The 21,343-nt window shown below is 43.1% G+C and overlaps 1 protein-coding gene across 2 annotated transcripts in view; it reads right to left on the minus strand.

The window, feature by feature from the left end:
* Positions 1–2,652: 2,652 nt before the first annotated feature.
* Positions 2,653–21,343, minus strand: part of TGFBR2 (transforming growth factor beta receptor 2) — a 58,940-nt gene continuing 40,249 nt past the window's right edge. For both annotated transcript variants that reach the window (XM_065753688.1, XM_065753686.1), the window contains 4 exons: positions 18,071–18,870; positions 14,384–14,525; positions 7,021–7,148; positions 2,653–3,603 (listed from right to left, as the gene is read on the minus strand). In XM_065753688.1, coding sequence (XP_065609760.1) covers positions 3,424–3,603; positions 7,021–7,148; positions 14,384–14,525; positions 18,071–18,870 — 1,250 coding nt within the window. In that variant the 3' untranslated portion in view covers positions 2,653–3,423. The remainder of the gene's footprint in view (positions 3,604–7,020; positions 7,149–14,383; positions 14,526–18,070; positions 18,871–21,343) is intronic.

Genomic DNA, 21,343 nt, shown 5'->3' on the forward strand with positions numbered 1-21,343 from the left:
CACAGGGGTTGGAACAGGATGATTTTTCAGGTCTCTCCCAACCCAAGCCATTCTGTGACTCTATGATTGATTCTATGACTCAGTGATTGATTCTATGACCATCCTATTTAAGAACTGCTCACTGAAGAGTATTGAATACCCTATTTAGGATAAGGAAGTGGGCAAATAACTTAACTGAAAATGGAAAATTAATGATATATAGCGTACTTTACTTCACAGACATTGTGTATTTCAAGTCAGAAAGGCCTCTGCAGTTTGCCTGCTACATTTTGTAATACACTGTATTTGTTTTTGCAACGCTCTTTTGCCTTGTTACGCCAAAAAGACATTGACTTCAATCCAGTGTAAACAGGATGTCAGGGCTTGAAGATTTTTGCACAATGCACGGCCAGCGGTGGGGAGGGCTGAGGGGTGAGCAGGGCAGAACCATGGCTGGGACTGGTCACGGTGACACCAGGCAGGGCGCTGCTCAAAATAAATCATACAATCTCAGAGTCGTTTGTGTTGGAAGGGACCCTTAAAGGCCATCCAGTCCAGCTCCCCTGCAAGGAACAGGGACACCTACAGCTACATTGGGTGCTCAGAGCTCCATCCAGCCTGACCTTGAGTGTCCCAAGGGATGGGGCACCACCTCTCCGGGCAAGCTGTGTCAGTGCCTCACCACCCTTACTGTGACAAACTTCTTTATATCCAATCTAAATCTCCCCTCCTTCAATTGAAATCACTTCCCACTGTTCTGTCATGACAGACTGTGCTAAAGAGCCTGTCTCCTTTCTTACACCCCTCTTTAGATGGGGCAGCTCTCAAGGTCTCCCCGGAGCTTTTTCTTCTCCAGGCTGAACAGCCCCAGCTCTCTCAGCAAAGGCAACTTGCTGGGGCTGGTGAGGGAGGAATCCGGCTGTGTTCAGCAGTTTCTTGTGCTCAGCACATGCCATGCACAGGAGAGGCAGCTGGCCCAGAGCTCTGAGCGCAGCACAGAAGCCGTGTGGCACACACACATTAATCACACCCTTCCCCGTGACACAGATTTAGTGCGCTGCCTCCTGGCTCGCTTTAATACCACTACCACAAGGACCAAAGTTTAACAAAGCCCTTATCTGCACTTGGGATTGAGCTAATAGTAGGAAAGAGTCAGCTGTGAGCCCGCTTCTCACCTGTGAGCAGAGGCTTTACATGTTTAAGGAACAGCCACTCTGCATCCCTTTGCTGGTGCTCATCATGAGGGCAGCAGAGTGGGACACATGCAACGGCTGCTGGACATCCAGGCACCTGGTGAGAAGGGATGAGATCAAATCCTTTCAGGATAGGGATCATGTTAGCAAGAGGCCCCTCCTTATTCTGGGTGCTCCAGAGATGAAAGACAAATTTGAGTTGGGGTTATTTTATTTGCTGCAGTGAACATTTGATTTATACAAAACGACAAGAACAAAAAGGCCCACCCCAAAAAAAACAAAACAAAACCATTGCTAACAAAGCAAGTTAAGTGCTCGAAACATTTGATAAAGAAGAGTATATACTGTTCACATTCCTATTCCATACATGATGCACAGCTGAAGTATTCCGTAAAAGAATTAAAAAATAAAAATTCATTTACGTGTAGTAATAACACACAAAAAAAACGACAACAGAAGGAAATAAATGTCAGTATTGTCAGTAACCTCTGGATGCCATTCCCTGACCTTCGGTGCGGGCCCCCAGCCGCCCCTCCCCGCTGCGCAGCCCGCAGCAGCGCCTCGCTAGATGGCAGTGGCCCCGCGGCTGCAGCGCTTTCGCTGCTCTCTGCTCTTTGAAAACACGACTTCCCCTCTCCCCCGAAAATTTGACAGCAGTGCCCTCCGAATCCCGCCGCGGCTGCTGAGGTTTTGCTCTTCTCCGTTTCAATATTTCCGAGGAGTTTGGTTAAAATGAAAGCGGATACGAAGCCATTTGAAATGGAGTATTTTTCACTGCAAGTCGGTCTGTGCTCCGATTGAAACGAGCCTGATTCCTATTGACTTACTTGGCAATGTCTCCTGGTTTCCATGGCCCGCTTACATGCAGAGGAGGAAAAAAGTGAAAAATCACTGCAGAACTGCTTGAAGAGAAAATTGTTAGCGTTATTCAATGCACTGCTGTCATTTCAGTAAGTCCAGTATGATGCCAACTGTCCTCCTAAGCATTCTGGAGACCTGAAGCCCTGCCACGCTGCAGAGAAGAGGGCAGGATAAGCCATGAACCTGACAGCACAGAGCCTCCCCTCACCCCTGAGGTCCTTGTGCAAAAGCAAAGGCACTGGGTGTTGTCTCTTACTTCTCTCCAGAAAGCGTGGAACGGAGTCAGGCTGTGGTTATGTCAAGCAATTAGATAAGCTGTACTGGGAAAAAGTTATTTGTTCTCACAGCAACACGATCAAGGTAAAGGGAAAGGGGGGAAAGAAAAGTACTGTCTGCGATCAGAATGCAGAGCGAATAGAAAACATCTGCTTGGATTACTGCTGGACGTGTCTTGTTGTGTGTGGTTTGGGGCTGGGGAAGGGAGGAGGGGAAAATCTCATCCTGCTGCTGTTTTGCAACCTGCTTGCGAGTGGCATGAATTCAAAGCAATAAACATGTAACACCAATGACCTCTGCGTGGAAACACAGGTGGGAGGGACCAAACCTCCTCACGCTCCCTCCCACCGTGGGAGGCTGCAAAGAGCTCGGGGTTAAGGCAAGAGGGCAAAGACATCCATCCCTCAATCTTCTGAAATATGCTGCAGGCAGGACCGCATAGTTACCACTGCAAAGCCAGATCTGCCTCCTTGCTGTGAGACCGCTGCTGCAACTGTCATCTCCTGGGCCACAGCTGGGTGCGTGCAGCACGTGCTCCAAAGCCATCCTCCTATTGCTCCTTGTTCCTATCTTTTTGGCAGAGTGCTTAGTGCACAATTGCTAGTGTCCTGATACGCCAGACTCCCCGTGTGCCTTCCCAGTGGGGAGGGATCTCTACACAGGTAATTTCCTGCAAGCATTATTTTGAAGTCTTTTCTTCAGAGCGTGGCTGTTTATAGATAGATAGATAGATATATACATACACAGACATTTTTAATATATATGTATATATATATATATATATAAAAATAGCAATTTCATAGTTATATACAAGCATTATTAAAGTGCATAATGTTATTGGCTATTCTCAAATCTCGTTTCCTGAGGAAGTGCTAACAGACTTAGCTCCTCCTATGACATGACTCCGGCTGTTGATGCTGGGGTACGACACCCACTCCCTGGCTTTTAACTCCCACACGTACATCTCCCTGCCCAGAGCCACAGCTCCCAAAGGGAGTAGAGACAGCCTCAGTCCTCCAGGAAGCAAGTCAAGGCACCGATCGAGACTTCTTCCTCTGCCAAGGTAGCGTGCTTAGGAGCGACCTCCCTCCGTTTCGGAGCTCTTGGGTGCGTGCTACTTGGCGGTGGTCACGGAGCCGTCCTCGGGGATCTTCTCCTCTGAACAGCTTCTCCCTGAGAGCTTGTCGTGGTGCTTGAGCTCGCTGAAGCGCTCCGCCACGCACTGCGCCGTGAGCCGGGCCTCGGGGTCATGGTCCCAGCATTCGATAAGGGTCTCGCATACCATCTGGATGCCCTGTGGAGAGCACAGAGAGAGCACTGCGCTGGGGACAGCCACTGAGTCACTGCTATTGTGTGCCTGTAAGAGCTGGTTTTGGTGTCCTCCGAAGTCTAGAGGACTGTTTGCATTCCTGGGGTGACAGAATTGGTCCCAAAGGAGCCCAATGGGCTCTTCTGTCACTGTAATGGGGATACGGTGTGTTTTTTTTTTCTTTTAAAACACTCTACTACCTTAACCACATCAGTGTTTCCGATGACTGATACTGTCATTTTGAGACACAGAATCATAGAATCCTTGCAGTTGGAAAGGACCCAGAGGGCCATCTAATCAACTCCTCTGCAATGAACACCACAGCTATATCAGGGTGCCCAAGGCCTTATCCAGCCTCGTCTTGGAGGTCTCCAGGGATGGGGTAACAACCACATCTCTGAGCAACCTGTGCCAGTGCCTCACTGCCCTCACCATAAAAGACTTCCTGGTTTGGACCAGTAGAATCAAGTAGTTTTTGGTTTAATAAACACAATCAGAATGCCTAGATAACAGCTTCCCACTCAACCCATCCCTTTGCATGGCTGAATTCTATTTATGGTATTTTTGTTTTTTTTTTTTTTCTGAACAGAATTCTGATTGCCAGCAATATCAGGCCTGACATCAGCCTTTATGAATTCTCCACAGACGAACTAAAACTATGTGCAAATACGGGCCGCAGTCCCACAAACACTTAAACACATGTCACTCACAGATGTAACTGTTTAACCTTCATTTCAGTGCTGATGCACATGTTTACAGGAGCAAAAAAACAGTTGCATCTTTGTAATGCATTTTGTAAACATGAGGTATTTGCCAGGAAATTGTGTGCTTTGCTTTATGACACTGTAAGCCCATTAAGCAGGATTTATCTTAAACTTCTTATTTAAAAAAATAACATTTCACAACACTACATTAATTGTGTAATTTACCTAATTGTGATGTTGACTGATGTCAATGTTAATAGCAGAACGTTACTGTCTGTATACAAATAACATTAGTTTTCTGATGGCATTGAAATTACAAGCAGTAAATTAAATTAAATATTAAACATTAACTTGAAATCAATAGTGCAACAAATCTCATTAAGGGGAAAAAATGTAATATGTAAATCCATTCCAGAATTTTATCACGATGAATAATGAGTTCATTACAAAAACACGACTGCAGAGGAAGGAAATGAATATGGAAGAGCTATTACAGTAAGAGCAACTTCTGTGGAGTTCAAAGCAGATCCTCAGCTGCTGCAAACTGTCACAGCCCTGCTGAAGCCCATGCGTCACTGAATTTTAGATAGAGCAATGTGAAATGCTGAAGGGATTCAGACAAAGGGAATTAAATCCACCTTCACTAAATGTCCTGGGAGGGTGTTATCAGGCATTCACTTCCTGCCTTGGACTCTGAACTGAGCCCTGTTGGAGCCAGCTGTGCCCGCTTCAGTTACACAAAGACAAGCAGCACGTCCCAGCTGGCAGGACATCCTGTGCTGGGCAATGTGGGTAGCAACAACTGCCCCCAGCACTGCTGGGACCCCAAGCCTGACACGTGCAAGGTGCTCCTCGTGCTCCCTCACCAGGGCATGACCAGCCATGCTGCCGCTCCTACGGCCACGCCGCGTGGTGCCTGCAGGAGTAGCTCAGCCCTGAATGCTGACAAGTCTCTGGGCCACTTAACAGTACCCGTAGCCTGCTCCAAGCATCTATGACTTCTGCTTCATCAGAGCCTTTGCCATCTTCTACTGCATGTATGTCATCTGACCCTTCCCAAATGCAGAACAGAAGTAATTGCTGACAACTTCTGCCTTTACATTAGCATAAGCAGCATAGGCAGTGATAGACTGGTGCTAAGTTTGATCTCCTTTCGTTCTTGAGAAAACTTACTGTCCTCAAGTCTACTGACCACAGATCTTCCTGTTGTTCTTCTGTTTCCCTAATCAGTTCTCTACACAGCTTTATTCTTATTTTTTTGACAGGTTAAGACTATGACGTTGGAATATTCTCAGAAATGTTCTCACATTGTTACTAATTTTAAGCATTTTCTTCAACTTTTTTTTTTTTTTCCTCCCCAGTGACCTGGCTCAGGATTCTTTTCTGCTTTGTTAATTGGGCTCTTCTAAAGTTCCGCATGTATGCTATTGGTTTGGACTTCCTTTTGCCTCCGTAGAAAACTAACAGCTGCAGTCAACTCCTGATGACATACCAGTTCATACACAATTAAAAGAAAAAAAATTACAATCTCTTCTATTGGGTACAGATGAGCACAAATATAACCTCTACTTCCCAGCAAAACAGATCTGTTAGAAGATGGCTGTAGCTATAGATTCTAGAAATGTCCAAGGCCTTTCAGTACTGGTAACATCAGATATCCAGGTGTCCCACAGAACAGAGCTCTCCTCCCTAGTGAGAGCTTCCTCCTCAATAACCCTGCTCATTGCAGATGACAGGTCCAGGACTGGGGTGCACTCTGCTGCAGTCATCAGGCAGCAGATGCGTTGCTCCTGCTTGGAGGAGTGACTGATTACAGCCCCTCACATGGCCTCTCCTAAGTAAGTGTCAGACTATGATTTTAACATTTCAACTGTAATGAAAAAAAAAAGAGTGCTATGCTGCTCCTGATGGAAATACCAGCTGATCTTGGTTGCCTGGGCTTTCGTAAATGTTCATGATGCTTTCCTTTTGTCCATAAAGACCACTCAACATATTTCATCGATAAGTGGAATGACCAAGCCTCGCTTCTCTGATATGGTGCTCATTTTATCTCTTCTGATAAAACTGCTTAAAGCAAAAGTTAAGAAAAGCATGCCTTTGGCTCTTTTCCATTCAGCTTCAGCTACTGAGAAACTGGGCTGCGACTATCACCTTGGAAGTGCCACCATGATGTGTAAGAACAGAGAAAGCTGACAGAGTGCTTCCCAACATGCCAATGACTGCCACTATACTGCCCTGAATAAAAACAAACTGACTTGCTGACGACTCACTTCCTGTTTTCTTAAACCTGTCAACAGCTGGGATGCCACTGTTACTTTTTGCCATGATAAAGTGCTGAGGTTTGTTTTCTCTGCTGATGGGACCCGTGTGTGAAGCTGGTCTCTTTGACCTTTCAGAGCCTGCACACAGTGTGCTTTAAGGCCCTAATCATTCTGTGGCTGTCTGGATGACTGTGGGGTCTCAGGTTTCTATTTTCTGTTTTAATTTGGTCACTTTCAAAATACACTGGTGGGCAGCAGAAATCCCAGGGTCTTGGGAGCAGGCATGGTGCAGACTGTGGTGTCTGAACTATGGTCAGCACCAGTGTCACCATGTGACAGAGCTCTAATCAGTGCAAAAAAAGAGGGCTTTCCTGCTGAGCAGGACACAGGGGCAAGGCTCAGGCTCAGCAGCTAGATGGGCCATGTAGTGATCTTACCTGATGGTTAAGCCAGGAGCTGGGGATCTCAGGTCGCCCTCTGTCTCTTAGCACATTATCCTTCATGCTTTCCACGCAGGGATGTTCTCGCACTTTTGAGCCGAATGGGGGCTCATATTCTTTCACTTCTGCCAAGAGAAGAAGCAAACACAAGGGTATTCAGCTGGGCTGCATGTGTGCCAAGTGTGAAGGGAGCTGGCTGTTCTCCGGAGGAGTAGGAGCCACACTGATTAGCTGCACGGTGCCACCGTTCTGCCTGACCAGCTCCAAACAAAGCAAAGCCAGTTGGCATTTTCAAATATGTTTCAAATGTGTTTCTCCCACACACCCCCTCCCTCCCCTTTTCCTTTCTAGCCAACTAGACAATTTGAATCTAAACTCTTTAGTACATAATCATATTAGCAGCAGTCAGAGCATCAGAGTAACATTTGTGAGCTGTGCAGTCTCCGCTGAGGCAAAACTCACAAGGAATTCAAGGTGAGTTTTGCGTAAGCCAAGCTTGAAAGAAATGGTTACGCTGGTTCCCCTTAGGTTCCCTGGAGTCCCCACACACTTACCAGGTGAAATATAAACTGAAATCTAGGTCATAGACACTAATGTGCCAGATTGCCAGGAGGAAACAGTTGCTTGAAAAAGACAAAGGTGCCACAAGGAACAGTGCTGGAAGCTGCCATGCTGCCCTTGCTTATTTTACTGAGCCATTAGTAGTCTGCTCTTATTTTAGACCTCTTTCCTAAAATAGGTCAGTTTCAACCAATGATGAAGGGGACACAGTTTCCTGTAGGGGATGCTGCCATTCTAGTTTTTCTGTGCATGCTGCATATTTTCTTTGCCTTACTGAGGAGAGAGAAAGTAAGAGGCAGACATATGGGATCTTTGGAGAAAACTCAAGAAATCTCCAAGAGCGGAAATATTACAGTAGATGCTGACATAATGTAGAAAATGCTGTGGTTTCTTTGGAAACAGATGGAGAATTTACTCACAGGCCTAATGACTTGCTAGTATTAGATAAAGATTTATGAAGTTAGCCTGTTCTGCTGCCTTTTATTTATTTCTAGGAATTAATCGAGGGCAAGAAAAACTGATGTGTAATCTACTAGGCAGGTTGAAGAATGCGAGTGTCTAGAAGATGTGTGAAGAAAGATGAACGAGATGGGAGACACAGTACTATTGTATAATGTTGCAACCAAAGTTCAAATACAGTGTCCAGTACTCCTTGATTCCTCTGAGGAAGGTGATAACAATGATTAAAGGCCCAGAAGGAAATGTCCTGTTAAGGGAAGGACTGGTGACATTTGGCTCTGCTTACTTTTGTACATGCTACAACATCGAAGTAATTAATGATGAACATCTATCAGATCATTTTGATTGTCTTGTCTCGTGATGAAAACAAAACTAAAAGGTGGACTTTTCCCCAGAATTTCAGAGACAGGCTGTAGATCTCATTGCTAGGTGATGGCCACAAGGTAAAAACTACACCACGCTACAGAAAAAGAGCGATGACTAAAAGAATAGCCCAAGTCACAATAGCAAAACATTTTGGAAGGGACGTGAAACTTTATGCATTAAAGCATCCAGAGTTTAGCAATCCAACTACAAACAACTACACATGCAGTGTGGCAAATTACCCCACAGATATCTCCCTCTTATTTTTTTTGTGAACCATTTGGTGCTGGTCACTCTCCACACAATTTACTGCTGACTGACTATAGTTCTGAAACGCAAGTCCTCTTTTCTCATAAGTAAATTACTTTCTTTAAGGTACAAGGGCCAAAGTCTACTTTGCTGTGATAGTGGTCCTGGACATTTACTGTAGACTCAGAGATCTCCTTTCAATATGCAGCACCAGCATAGAAGATGCTCCCAGCCTGTAGCCCTAGCTCTTTATTTATTTATTTATTTTTAGGTTTGCATTTTTGTTAAAGAGCAGAAATAGATGCCAGATGCTAATCCTCTGTAATGACTTTACGGTAATACAATTGTGCTTTTCCTCACTCCGAAAAGCATGCAGCATCTTCTTGCTATTTATTATCTTGCTTCTCTCTCCTTCAAGAAGAAAAGCCCACTGAATTATCCTGCATTAAATCATCCGTATGCTGTGGAATTTCAGGTGTCAGACATATTTCGGAGTAATAGCTGAGGTTATTCATGGATCATGTTGGTGTGCTGCAGTAGGTGTAATAGATGTCAATTTGAGGCACGTTAAGGTGCTTGTTGCTAGATACTCATGCACACCTATATACAGATGCTGAATCTATTTTTCATGACTTAAATGTTTCTCCTGATTGTTTTCAGACCAGTCAGACACTAAAAATGACAACTGGCTGAAGTACCATAAATACCTCAGGTATTCTGAACCACAGCACTTTTAGCATTCAATAATGGAAGAATTTCTTCAACTTTAACCTCTAGCATTTAATCTTTATGGTTGTGACCTACCTTGCACTAATAATCACTGCACCTTGGCTTCCCTTTGACACCAGCATGGCCATAACTCTCAGAAAGGCTGGGACTGGATTTTTAGCCCCGGAGACATTTCTGAAAATCTATTTGTGCCTGATGAATGCTTTAGAACATTTGGCAGTGAGCTCCTCATGAAAAATTTGCCTCTCACATATGATCTTATGCTTTAAGCTGACTGTAGTGAGATTTTCCTCCTTTAAGTCAGAACTCCACACCTGCAAACCCCATCAGAACTCCCCCATGTGATATGTTTTGCTATGTTTTTTGTGGGACAACTCCTCATGCTGGAAAATGAAGGCTTATTTAAGAATTAAATTAAGCAGGATTGAGGAGAAAGAAGGCTAGCAAAAATCAGCTGTGGAGCACAGTTCATAGCAGTGATCTGATGTTTTGGAACTTCTGATCCTTTTGAAACACCCCTTAATTTAGAGTATAGGAGGGATGAGCCACAAAGGGGATAAATCAGTTGATGATGCAGTTACTCATACACACACTCACACACACACATCTGCATGTGCGTGCAGATTGTGTCTTTCCTCATGCTAGAAGAATCTGGGTGGTGGGTCTACATAGCTGTTGCACAAAGGAACTATGCAGAGGCTCAAAAGCCATTTCAAGTTCAAGTTTAAGGAGTTGTCAGATGCTTACTTCACATTTTCCCTAGGTTTCCCAGACCCACTCCTTCAGAATATGAATACTAGCTGAGAAGTGTGAGGATGCTCTGGGATGAGTGAACTTGCTGTGCCGTTTTCCTTGCACAGACGCGTTTTAAGTGACTTCACATCTGATGATCAAAGACACAGACACCTTTCCAAAGGGTAAGGAGTGCCCAAGCTCTTCCATCAGGGTATGATTACAGGCTGCTTAGTCATTGTGTGCTGGATCCTGAGGTGGGAAAGCAGAGGAATGGAGTGTAAGAGTGCCCTGAGGGGTGATCCTACCTACTGCTACCTGGGCTTGCTGAAGGACAGCACTTACTAGCTTACGTATACTACTATGGTGACACATAGCGAATTTCTGGGATCCAAGCTGCTGCTCCACAACAGTGGTGACGCTGCACCGTGGGTGCACCAGATGTGGGATGCATGCCTCCACATGCCACTGCAGTGCAGATGTGCCCCACTTGAGCTCCTCTCCCCAAAGGAGAGGCTTAAACCAGGTCCCTGCTGCAGAGGCCTCAGGTCTAATGCATAGGCACAGACCTAATACACAGGTACAGTCCCACTGCACAGGCTATCAAAATGTTCCGTGCTGCCAGAACCTGTCACCTCCGTACCCTCAGCGTGATGAATGTTGAGCATTCCCTGAAGTACAAAACGCATAAATGCTTAGCTGCCAAACTGAGCCTCTTGGCTGACTCTTTCCAAGCAAGCATAAGATTAACCACTTCTTTTACTCACATTAAACAGAGCTCTGGTAAAACAAGGCTGCTATTTCAGACACGGCTCTGCTGCTATACCAAAACCAGCCATCCCTCCAGGCACTGCAACACTGTATGAGCAATGTCGCCATTTTCTGAGGGCTTTCTTTCCTCCTTCCTCACCAGCCCTGGTGCATCCCAAGGCTCCCTTCCTCTCCTTCTCCCCTGCTGCCCCTAGCAGTCCCCTGCCTGCAGCAGCTCCAATATGAAGCAGATGGTTTCCTTTTCTTTCTAGGATGCTGTCGGAGAAATTGCACTCGCCTCAGTCGCCAAAGCCGTGTCGCACTGAAAGCAAGCAGTTGAGATGAAAATTGTATTTCTCACAACGTGCAGCATCTGGTGCACAGCTGTTGCACTGAATGAAATTCCAAGTTAACGGCAGCGTGGAGCAGCCGAAGTTCTCCCCAAAGTAGTATTGCTGAGTTTCTAAATATGCCTCTTAAATTATACTCTGGTGAAAAACCAGTCAAACTCGATATTTGCCTCTGTCTCCCTCTCCCTTGTGCCCCATTTCTGCTTCTCCATATTTAGCACAACAAAGTAACAATGAGCAGCACGGCCTTTCTTGAAAGCTGATCCCCACCTGCATATTTACTATGGCAGCTTCACAGTACGGATTATGCTGCTGGGTATTTTCATTTAAACGTCTGCTGACTGAAAAGTCCTGGCATTCTGCAGAGACCGTGCTCGACAAAACTGCTGCAGTGAAAGGACCTGCCTCCATCACCTCCCACACTCACCAAACACCTGCACACTGACAGACGAAACCTCTGTGAAAGAAACTCACACTACCTTTAGCATGGCGATTACCTCCTCCCCCCCCCCCCCCTCCCCACGCTTTCGTCTCTCAGCATTAGGCCGCTCTCTGAACTTCCCGGGTCCTTCCCTAGTGTTAAGGAGCCCACACTGCAGACAGGCCCGCAATGGGGAGACAGCACCTACATCTTTTAGGCTCCTTTGGAAAGGCTGCAATTAGGTCAGCCTGCCCTGGCTTACATGCAAAGTCATTTCTCTCAGTGCCTAACAGGTCAGGAAATCGAGGGGGTTGCGTGAGCAGAGGCAGCTCCTCAGAAGGGTGCAAGGAGAGAAGGGAGTTTCACTGGTGACAGATGGGGAGAGAAAGCAGAGAGGGAGCTGCAGTCATGAATCACTGTAAGGGCAATTCACCAGCTGGTTGCAAAGAGAGTCTGACTGCACGAACCAAGGGAAGATCTGAGAAGGAAATGAAAGAAACCGTGCAATGCTTCTGTAGCTCAGTACCACTGACAAGATAAGGGAGCTGCATTCTAGGAGTTATATTTAGCTGCTCCGGTTGAAGACACTAAGCACAAGTCCTACCCACTACAGATCTGCCCAAATACTCCTACGGTTTCGCTGGGGAGTTCAACCACCTGGAAAGATGACTGAAGAATGGGAACAAAATTCAAGAAATGTGTTTCTAGAGATGTGGATGGCTCAGGGATGGAATGAATAAGGAAAACCAGGAGGCAGGGGTTAAGCTCCAGCTTGAAAGCAAAGGGGATGCTGAGCCAGAGAAACATCTCCTTTTCCTAAAGTGACTCCAGCTCTTATTCTCAAGGTTATTAGGGGTCAGTCTCTTCTAGCTAAACACACTAGTGATTTCCCTTCCTTATGAAACTCTCTTTATATCCTCTTTTAGGCAGCTGCCTTCTGAGAACAGCAGCAGTAAGGTTTGCTCTTGCCACAAACTCCATTTCACTTTACTCAGCAAATATGAACAGCAACAGACTCAGGCACCAGCAAAGATAAAAGACTCCACAAAGAACAGCTCATATTTATATTAATAAGGTGAGTTCCTAAATGCAAGAAACAGAGAGAGCTCAAGAGATGGGGCAGAGATCCTTTTCCTAAGGTTTTAAATCTTCTCAGCTGCACTTACAAAGTGCTAATGAAAGGCTGAGGTTTTGCCAGTGCATTTAGAAACATACATAACCACAACTGTTAGATGTGGATAGGTTTTTGTTGGAATATGCCAGACTTCAAAAACTTTCAGGTTTTGGATCACCATATGTTTTTTCCCTGAAATGCTTGACTAGAAAAAAAATGTTACATGCATTTCTGCAAGCACTAGCTGTTTGCACACCCCGATTTCCTGGCAGGGTGCAAACGGGCAAAACTATTTGCCCACAGTGCAGCCCACCCACAAAGATCAAATGCTGGTCAGACAGAGCAAGAAACTGAGATGCAGGCATTTCTCCCTCCTGCACACAAACATCGTGATGCCACACTGCTACTGTGCAGAGTGGCCTCAGAGTCCTCCACGGGTAGACAGCCTTGTGGTATCCCACGGATGTTAGCAGAGAAACAAGGAGCAGCTATATTCATCTTCCAGTAGGACATTGGTTTCTCTCCCTGTACACTATGTTCCCCATACTGCAGTGCTCTAAAAATTGTCCTGTCTCTGCTGCAGCCCTCTAAGACTCAACTGTGCCAAGTCCAATGAAAAGAGAACCACATATCTACCATAATATCCACGTTAGTGTTATATGCAATAGCCCTGCTTCTTAGACTGCCTGTGTGAGTCCTGGACTTTTGTTAGAATGATTGCTAGACGATACAGGCAGACTGAAAAATTTTATATGTAACTTAGTCTGAGTCCTTGAAATAAGCTGAAATAAGCTCAAATATGGCAATATATAATGCAGAATATCAACAGCAACTTTTCTCATATCTAGCACGTACTAGCACAACATACTTGGAATTTTGGGTCAGCTTCAGGCAAAGCAAAAATGTAGATTTTGTTTCAAAGAACAAAGTTTGAATATGAACAAGCACAGTAGCTCTTCTTGGAGCTATGGTGATATTCAGTTACACTTATTTTTGTTACTGCACTTTATACAATGAACTTCCCTTGATTTCTCATGTGGATGATCCCTTGCAACATCCCAAAAAATGATGAGTGGCAGTTATGGATTTCATGAAAGCAGAAAGGTTTTGTACCCCATTTCTTACTGAAATGATAATTAGTAAATGTGACACATAACTGGCCCTCATTAGGTTTCAGAGTTAACATTCCATGAAGGCAAATGGGGGACAGTTATCACTTCTTGGTCATAATATTTCACGAATCATTTTGATTGAAAAAGACCTCTAAGATCATCAAGTCCAAGCGTTTCAAATCTTTTCAACAATTATTTTGGGAGAAGACAGACAGACTGACAATCCACAGCTACTCAAGATGCTGTAGTTTAAAGAAAAATAGTCATTAATAACCTTTAGATGTGGCTTACCTAACAGCAAATTATCTTTACAGCAGTGGGGGAGCAATTTCCTCATGCTTTCAGGAGCTTGCCCTTGAAGCCTGCTCATACACATGTGCATCTTATATTACGGAACGCCTGTTAGCTTACAGCAGCCAGGCACAGTAGAACAACAAAGAATCACCTAAACCCACAGACAACCACAAGAGCACGTCTATCCAAACATACTTTTAGAGATAAGAAAACTGATGGTGCTTACCTCCAACACCATTACAGCGAGATGTCATTTCCCAGAGGACCAAAGCCATGGAGTACACATCCGTTTGTTTAAAGGACTCCATGTTCTCTAAGTTCATCCTCGACTCCAGAACCTCAGGGGCCATGTACCTTGCTGTGCCAACCTGCAGGAAAGGAAATAGGGGGGAGCTCACGAGCTGCAACTGTTTTGAATTTTGCTGTGATTGACTTCAGCTTTCATAGAAATGGTGCCATTTGACATGTATCCAAAAATGCAAGCCATACTTGGCACAGGTCATGCTTTCTGCTGCCAAAAGAACCTGGCATTGTCTTGACTACCAACTTTACGTGCACCTCCCTTGGTAAAGAAAAAATGTTAAAAGCAAAGAAGCAAACAAACAAGAACAACAGCAGCCCTTTGCAGTTCCTTAAGCAAATGTTTTTAACACTGACAAGCTTTCTCACTCTTTGGCTGTTCATTGAGATAAACTCCGTCCTCTGGGCCTGGAGCAATTGCCACTGACCGAGTGTTTTTCAGATGAGCAAGAAACACATTGTATTCTTTTGCACTGCATATTATGGAGAGAACAGTTTCTTTTCATAGCGATCTTAAAATGAAAGAGGTTGGCACAAGAAAGCTGATGAAGAAGTACTGAATGCATAAGCACACATTTGAAGTGAAACCAAATACTGGCCCCTTTTTGTTTGAAAAGCCAGTCCCATAAAGTTTATGCATATTCAATAATTTTCAGCTATGATTTTAGCAGCTTTTCTGAGGTTTAGATTATGACCTTACATTACTGAAGTCAAAGTTTAAGCGTCTGTTCTCATCACAAGAATAGATGTAAGGAATAATTATTGGATCACTGAGCAGTTGATTTCAAAAAATTAAATATATAAAAAAATTGCTCTCCTTCTCTCTCCACCTTGAAGAAGTCAAGCAGATCCCATCAAAGCATTAGAAAAGATTCTGGCACACTATGCCCCAAAGTTCCCTATCCTCACATCCTGCTGTTTTCAGTAAGAGTTAAGAGTTGCATAAATACAGATTCTTAACAGTCACAAAAGCAGTTCTAGTTAGGCAGTGTCTCACGCAGTATTTGCAGCAGTGAAAAAGATCCTGCAGCTTTGCTGCACAATGGAGGCTTATGCTCTATAACTAAGAACAACTGAAAATGCACAGAAAATTTAAAATGATGTTAGGAATGATATCAAGTCAACTCAGTTTCCATCCTGCTTAGAATTTGTCAGCAGTTCTACTCTGCTTCTGCTTCTGCCCTTTTAACTGAATTCAGATTACGAGGTCTTTGGGTCAAAGATTGTTTTCCTGTACCTCACAAAAGATGAGTTCTGGGTCTCAAAGACATTTTAGGTACTCTCTCATTGCAAAGATCAATCTGTTTTCTGTTCTTCTCTTCCAAAGCATTCAGTGAGGAAACATTTTTCTTCCTGCAGTACTTTTCATAAAGTTTTTGACGTTTGGAACTTTCATACTGGAGAACTTACATTTTTTCAAGTTGTTAGGAATGTTTTGTGCCTTGAGGTGTGTCACTCAGAGAAGCAGAGGCTATCTCTCTCTGTGTGATTAGGAAGACCATCTGCTATAAAGCTGCTGATGCTGCTGAGATGAGGAACATCTGGCCTTGCTGGCACATAGCAGTCCTCTGAACACAATGGGACATGGGTTCCAGATTTACATATTCATATTAGGTAATGTCTGCAAATGTTAACTATTGAGAATGGCCAAATAGCTAAATGGAAAAGACCAAGAAGTCTGTGGTTTTCAGTCAGTCATAAAGGACACTGGTATTGTACTGACAATAATGGCTACATCTGCATCATGTAGAAGGCAATTGTGCAGATGAGAAAGAAGATAGTTTTGTAATACTAACAACTTGACTAGAATATTGCAGTCCAAGGCTGATCAGAAAAATGGTAAGATACTTAAATTTTTCTGTTCATTTCACAGGAAACTAGAGACTTCCTTCAATTCAGATGTGTGTCCACTCCATTATACACCTTCAAAAACTGAACCTACTGACAGAAAGAGTTTTAATGAAAGTGTAAAGTTCAGAAATGATACAAATGGCATATTCTTGTGCAAAATCTCTTTGACAAACAGTGTTGAAGTTGGCATGTTGACACATCTGAGTGGATAGTGCTTGTGTGCACTTACATGGAGCCACTTCACCTCATCTCACGCTTTGCCGTGGAGAAAAATAATGCTAATTTGGTCATCCCAAAACTGACTCAGAGAAGCTAAACAAAGTACAATACTGGGTCTTGCCACGAGTGCCCAAGGGCATCAATTCTAAAGCAGCAATGTGCTCTAAGCAGAGCTGTACTTCACTGTCAGTGTCAGTGTGGACTGTGGGAGTGGCAGTATTAGTTAACTCTATCCTCCTACTTCCAAATGTCTGTGAGCAGTGTCAAAGAAACCAGATTGAAATATGTGTTGGTTTTAAGCAAAGTCTCTCTGGGGTTATATTTCAAAGCCTATGCCATTGTCATAGACATACACTGCCAAATACTCTGCTTTCACTGTAACAGTCTTGTAACTGTCAATATGGTATGACTTCACTGGACTTCAGAAAGTTTTGGCATGCTGAAGAGAAATGATATGTGACAGTGAGTGGTGTTTGTATAATTTTAAATATGCTTTCCTTAGTTATCATTCACTGCTGACTCTTGTTAAAAAACCCTTTCAAAATCAAATCAGGGCAGTTCCCTTGTACTAATGAGACTTCAAGATCTTATGACAAAGATCTTAATTTGATATACAGCAGCAAAGTTCTCATGAGCTCAACAGAACACTACTGTCTGATGAGTTGTCCCTGAAATATCCCTAAATCAAAATACTAATTCCATGTTGAGTAGGAATCAGTGTAAATGAGCACACTTTGGATGGGACCTGCATATAATTATATGTGGAATTTCTTCACTTAATAAATGGTCTCAATTTCCACTACAGGAGTTTTCATCAGAAGAGACAACATTTAGAGACATATTTGAAAAACTTCAAAGCATGCACAAATATCCTCATGGCATGCCTGCGAAATAGATAAGCATTATCCACACTACTCAGTTCAAAAAGCAACAACAGGGCAATTATTTTCATCTGACATTATTGCATTTGCTTGCATGTGGAGGAAGTCCCATAATCTTAAATTGGTTTATGTTTGGCCTTTTAATGTCATTAGTTATCTCTCCAGTTGTCTGCTTACATGTGCTGAGGACAGAGAGGTCTTACTTCGCATATGCTGGGGTACACTGACATGGTAGTTCTACTCATACAAATCTAGTGCTAACAGGCCTGAAAACTGTGGCTTAACCTCAGAATATGAAGCACATTCTTATCCTGCGTGTGTTAATTGCAGCAGTGTCTGAAATAACAGACTAACAGAATGACTAACAAGCTTGTATGTTTCACTGTAAGGGTATAGAAAGGATGCTGGTGTAACATAAGTCGTCAGCTCTCTGATCAGAACAAAATCTTCATTACACTCACATTTCCCTCATTGTTGCTTTAATGTGAAGTTTAGTGTCTCTTTGTTTATTTAAAAAAAAACCCAAACAGTTCTTTTTTTTTGAAGAGTTTGAGTAAAAATTATAGCACAGGTTTTTGTTTTTTTTCCCCCTCTTTTCTCCCCAGGAAATGACAAATAAACTGGTACAACATACAACACACCTCTTCAAACTTCTAACTTACCTGACCGCTGTTGGCCAAGTCATCCACAGAGAGAGAGGGGTCCAGCCTCAGGGATAACCCAAAGTCACAGAGACAGCAAGTTAAATCATTTTTCACCAGGATGTTGGAACTCTTCAGGTCCCTATGCACAATAGGGGTTTTAGGGCGACCACAGGGTGTGTGATCACTGTGCAGATGGGCAATCCCTCGGGCCAAGGACCCTCCCAGTTTCCAGAGGTCTTCCCAGCTGATAATGTGCCGTGTGAGGTATTCCTGCAAGTTTCCTCTAGCATGGAAGGCAGTGATCAACCAATACTGTTTACCAAGATCTGTCTTACGCTCCTCTGCAGTCAAGAACTGGAGGATGTTCTCATGCTTAAGGTTAACATCTGAAAAAATGTCTTTCTCAGTTTTCCAGGAGGCATATTCTTCATAGGGGAAGATCTTTACTGCCACAGTTTCATACTGCTCAGACGTGTTTTGCTTCAATTTGGCTTTATACACTTCAGCAAACCTCCCTTTGCCAACAACAATGTCCAGCTCAATGGGTAGCAATTCTGTGTTGTGGTTGATGTTGTTGGCACAGGTAGAGCTGATGTCTGAGTGGTCATCGTCCATCATAATGGCACAAACATCACTGCAGTCTTTATGTTTCCTGGGCTTAACACTCTTCTCCCAGGCCTTGTTGAGCTTCCTCTTCTTATGAGTGCGGTAGGCATAAAAGATAACAATCACAGCAACAGAAATCACCAATAAGGGGACAAGACTTATGATTGTGACTTTGGAAATTTCATCTTTTTCCTCTGGCTTATGGGGATCGTCTGTAAAGAACAGAAGGAAGAAATACATCACATGATAGCATAGCTTTATGTATACAGGAAGTTGCCAGTAACCCATAGCATTTATCCACTGTGCCATATATGACTTCCTCCACTAACATGAAGTAATAAAAATGATCACTACTTCCTTTTCTCAGAATGCTGTTTTGTATATAAGCCTTCACTTACCAGGACTTCCCTGTCTGATTATTTTACAGGGAGCCAGACCAGAATGAGCAAAAAGCTAATGCAATTTAATAGATTTGTTTTTCTCTCAGGCTCTTGATACATTATGGACAAAATCTTCCCTTTCCTGAAGACAATAGCCAAAGTCTCCTGCACTTAACTTTGGTGATATATTCTTGACAGATCTGCCCCTTTAACCATCAATTATAACAAACGATTAATCTTCCTATGAAAAAACTGGATGGATAAATAAATAGACATTACAGCATATGAATATGCAATTGTCCAATTACCATTTCAGATCCAATACATCTCAGTAAAATCCATATGAAGGCATCAGGAAGCCTGTCCATACACAAATACTGCCTGCTAATATTCAAGCACAAAATAAACAGCTGTGTATAAATCTGAAAAACAAAACCCATTCTCTTACTTTGATATATGGGAAAGAGTACTGCTACAAGATATTTCCAGCACCTGCATTTGCACAGGTGTCTGAATCCTGCAGGCACAATTAGGCATGTATGGCAAATCTGAGAACTGTCACTCACCATGCCCTTTTTGCATAGATTCATGAAACTGAAAACATCCTGTGTGTGTCACTTGCTGGCTGTACACCAGCTACCCTGTTGGAAAAGAGCAGATAGCTCATTCCAAACACTTTAACTGATGCAGCCTATATGTAAACATATTTTTAGGTGAAACACACATGGACAGGGAATAGAAGGATCACAGGGATATATTTTTGAATAGATATACATCCTGGGAACAATGAGGAACATATTCTAGTGGTGAGAGATGCCCTTACAACCCTAGAAGTGATCCTTCTAGTTCAAAATGAGATAAGTCTTAGGGAAAGTAAACATTTTAGAGAAAAGAGTTTTGTTCTGAAAACATATTAAAGGAGAGTCAATGCTTATCTGAACCTGATTTGATTGGAACCACGAAAACATACTCTGTTAGACTATTTCTTATAATGCAGTAAACATACTGCATTATCATTATGAGCGGAGGGGATTGATCAGAAGAAGCCCTGAGAGTCTAGCATGAATGGACTAAAACAACTGATACTGTAACCAAAATTAAGCAAGTGCTGGCAGCACAGCATTGGCAGATGCCTATGACCATGTCACTGTCTCAGGTTCTCTGAATAGAGCCAAATAAGTCAATAAGAAAAATCTAATAAGCCCTGAAGGGAAATCGCCACTATGTTAGTCACAAATCTACGATTCCCTGAGCAGTGCATAAGAAAAGTCTCTCAAAATGAAGGTGAGCAGTGCTGAGAAGAGCAGGGATAAAGAGTTTACAATTAAAATAAGTGATACCTCTGACCCTTTGGTTTCATTTATAATTCCTTTTACATTAGAAACACAGCTGGCAAGCAGCAGGAGCCTTCAGCTATTCAAAGGCAGGTGACAGGACATCTGAAGAGTATGTTCTTTTTTTGGAAGAAGGCCTGAATCCCAAACCAGGATGTGCTTCCTCTGTTTGAAAGGTTCATCAATCAGCGGTAGAACAAGTAACTCAATCCTAGCATATCTCACAGGATTTCAAGGAAGGGGAAGTATCTTTCTAGCACCAACATTCCCAGCTAGCACAGGTTAATGGCATTAATCAGCAACACCCATGCTTCACCTACATAGACATGAATTTATTTCATTCATGCAAATCAACTTTTAAAGCCTAATCCTTCTTCCACACCTATGCAAACCACAAATCCTTATTCTCAAGCAATTTCCTGCAGTAATAGAACATTAGTAACAAGTCTATAGTCATATGTACAATCACAGATTACAGGCTTCTGCTTCTCAATGTTTTTTTTTAATGGCCTTTACTGGAGGAGTATATTTAGAAAGTCCAGTGTCACTGTCAGTAAACAGAAGATTTACCTTGCTTATTCTCACATGACTTCTTTGCTCTCAGGAAATCTACTTTTAAAAGCACTAGGGAAAAAGAAGATTGACAGTTGTGCACTGTTTCCAAGTTCCGGCTGCAAGAAGGCCACAATTCGATAAATCAGATAAAGCATTTCTAATGAACATTTAGAGTTCTGCCTTTATTTGTGTGTATTGCTGTTTTTCTCTCCCCTCGGCCACAGAAAAGAATGTTTAAAGTTAGGATTCTGCTCTTGCAATGGAGCAATGTGTCATTTGCAATCTATATCACATATCACATGGCCTACTTTTTAACATAGATAAACATGCATTTTTATAACACTTAAAGTCATTCTACTTTGCCACAGAACTGCAGTAAGCAGCTCAGATATCTGAAATATAGCTACCTTTCTAAA

The sequence above is a fragment of the Cyrtonyx montezumae genome, unplaced genomic scaffold, assembly GCF_038088225.1.
Source record: "Cyrtonyx montezumae isolate F1298 unplaced genomic scaffold, pur_monq_1.0 scaffold_8, whole genome shotgun sequence".
Lineage (NCBI taxonomy): Eukaryota > Metazoa > Chordata > Aves > Galliformes > Odontophoridae > Cyrtonyx > Cyrtonyx montezumae.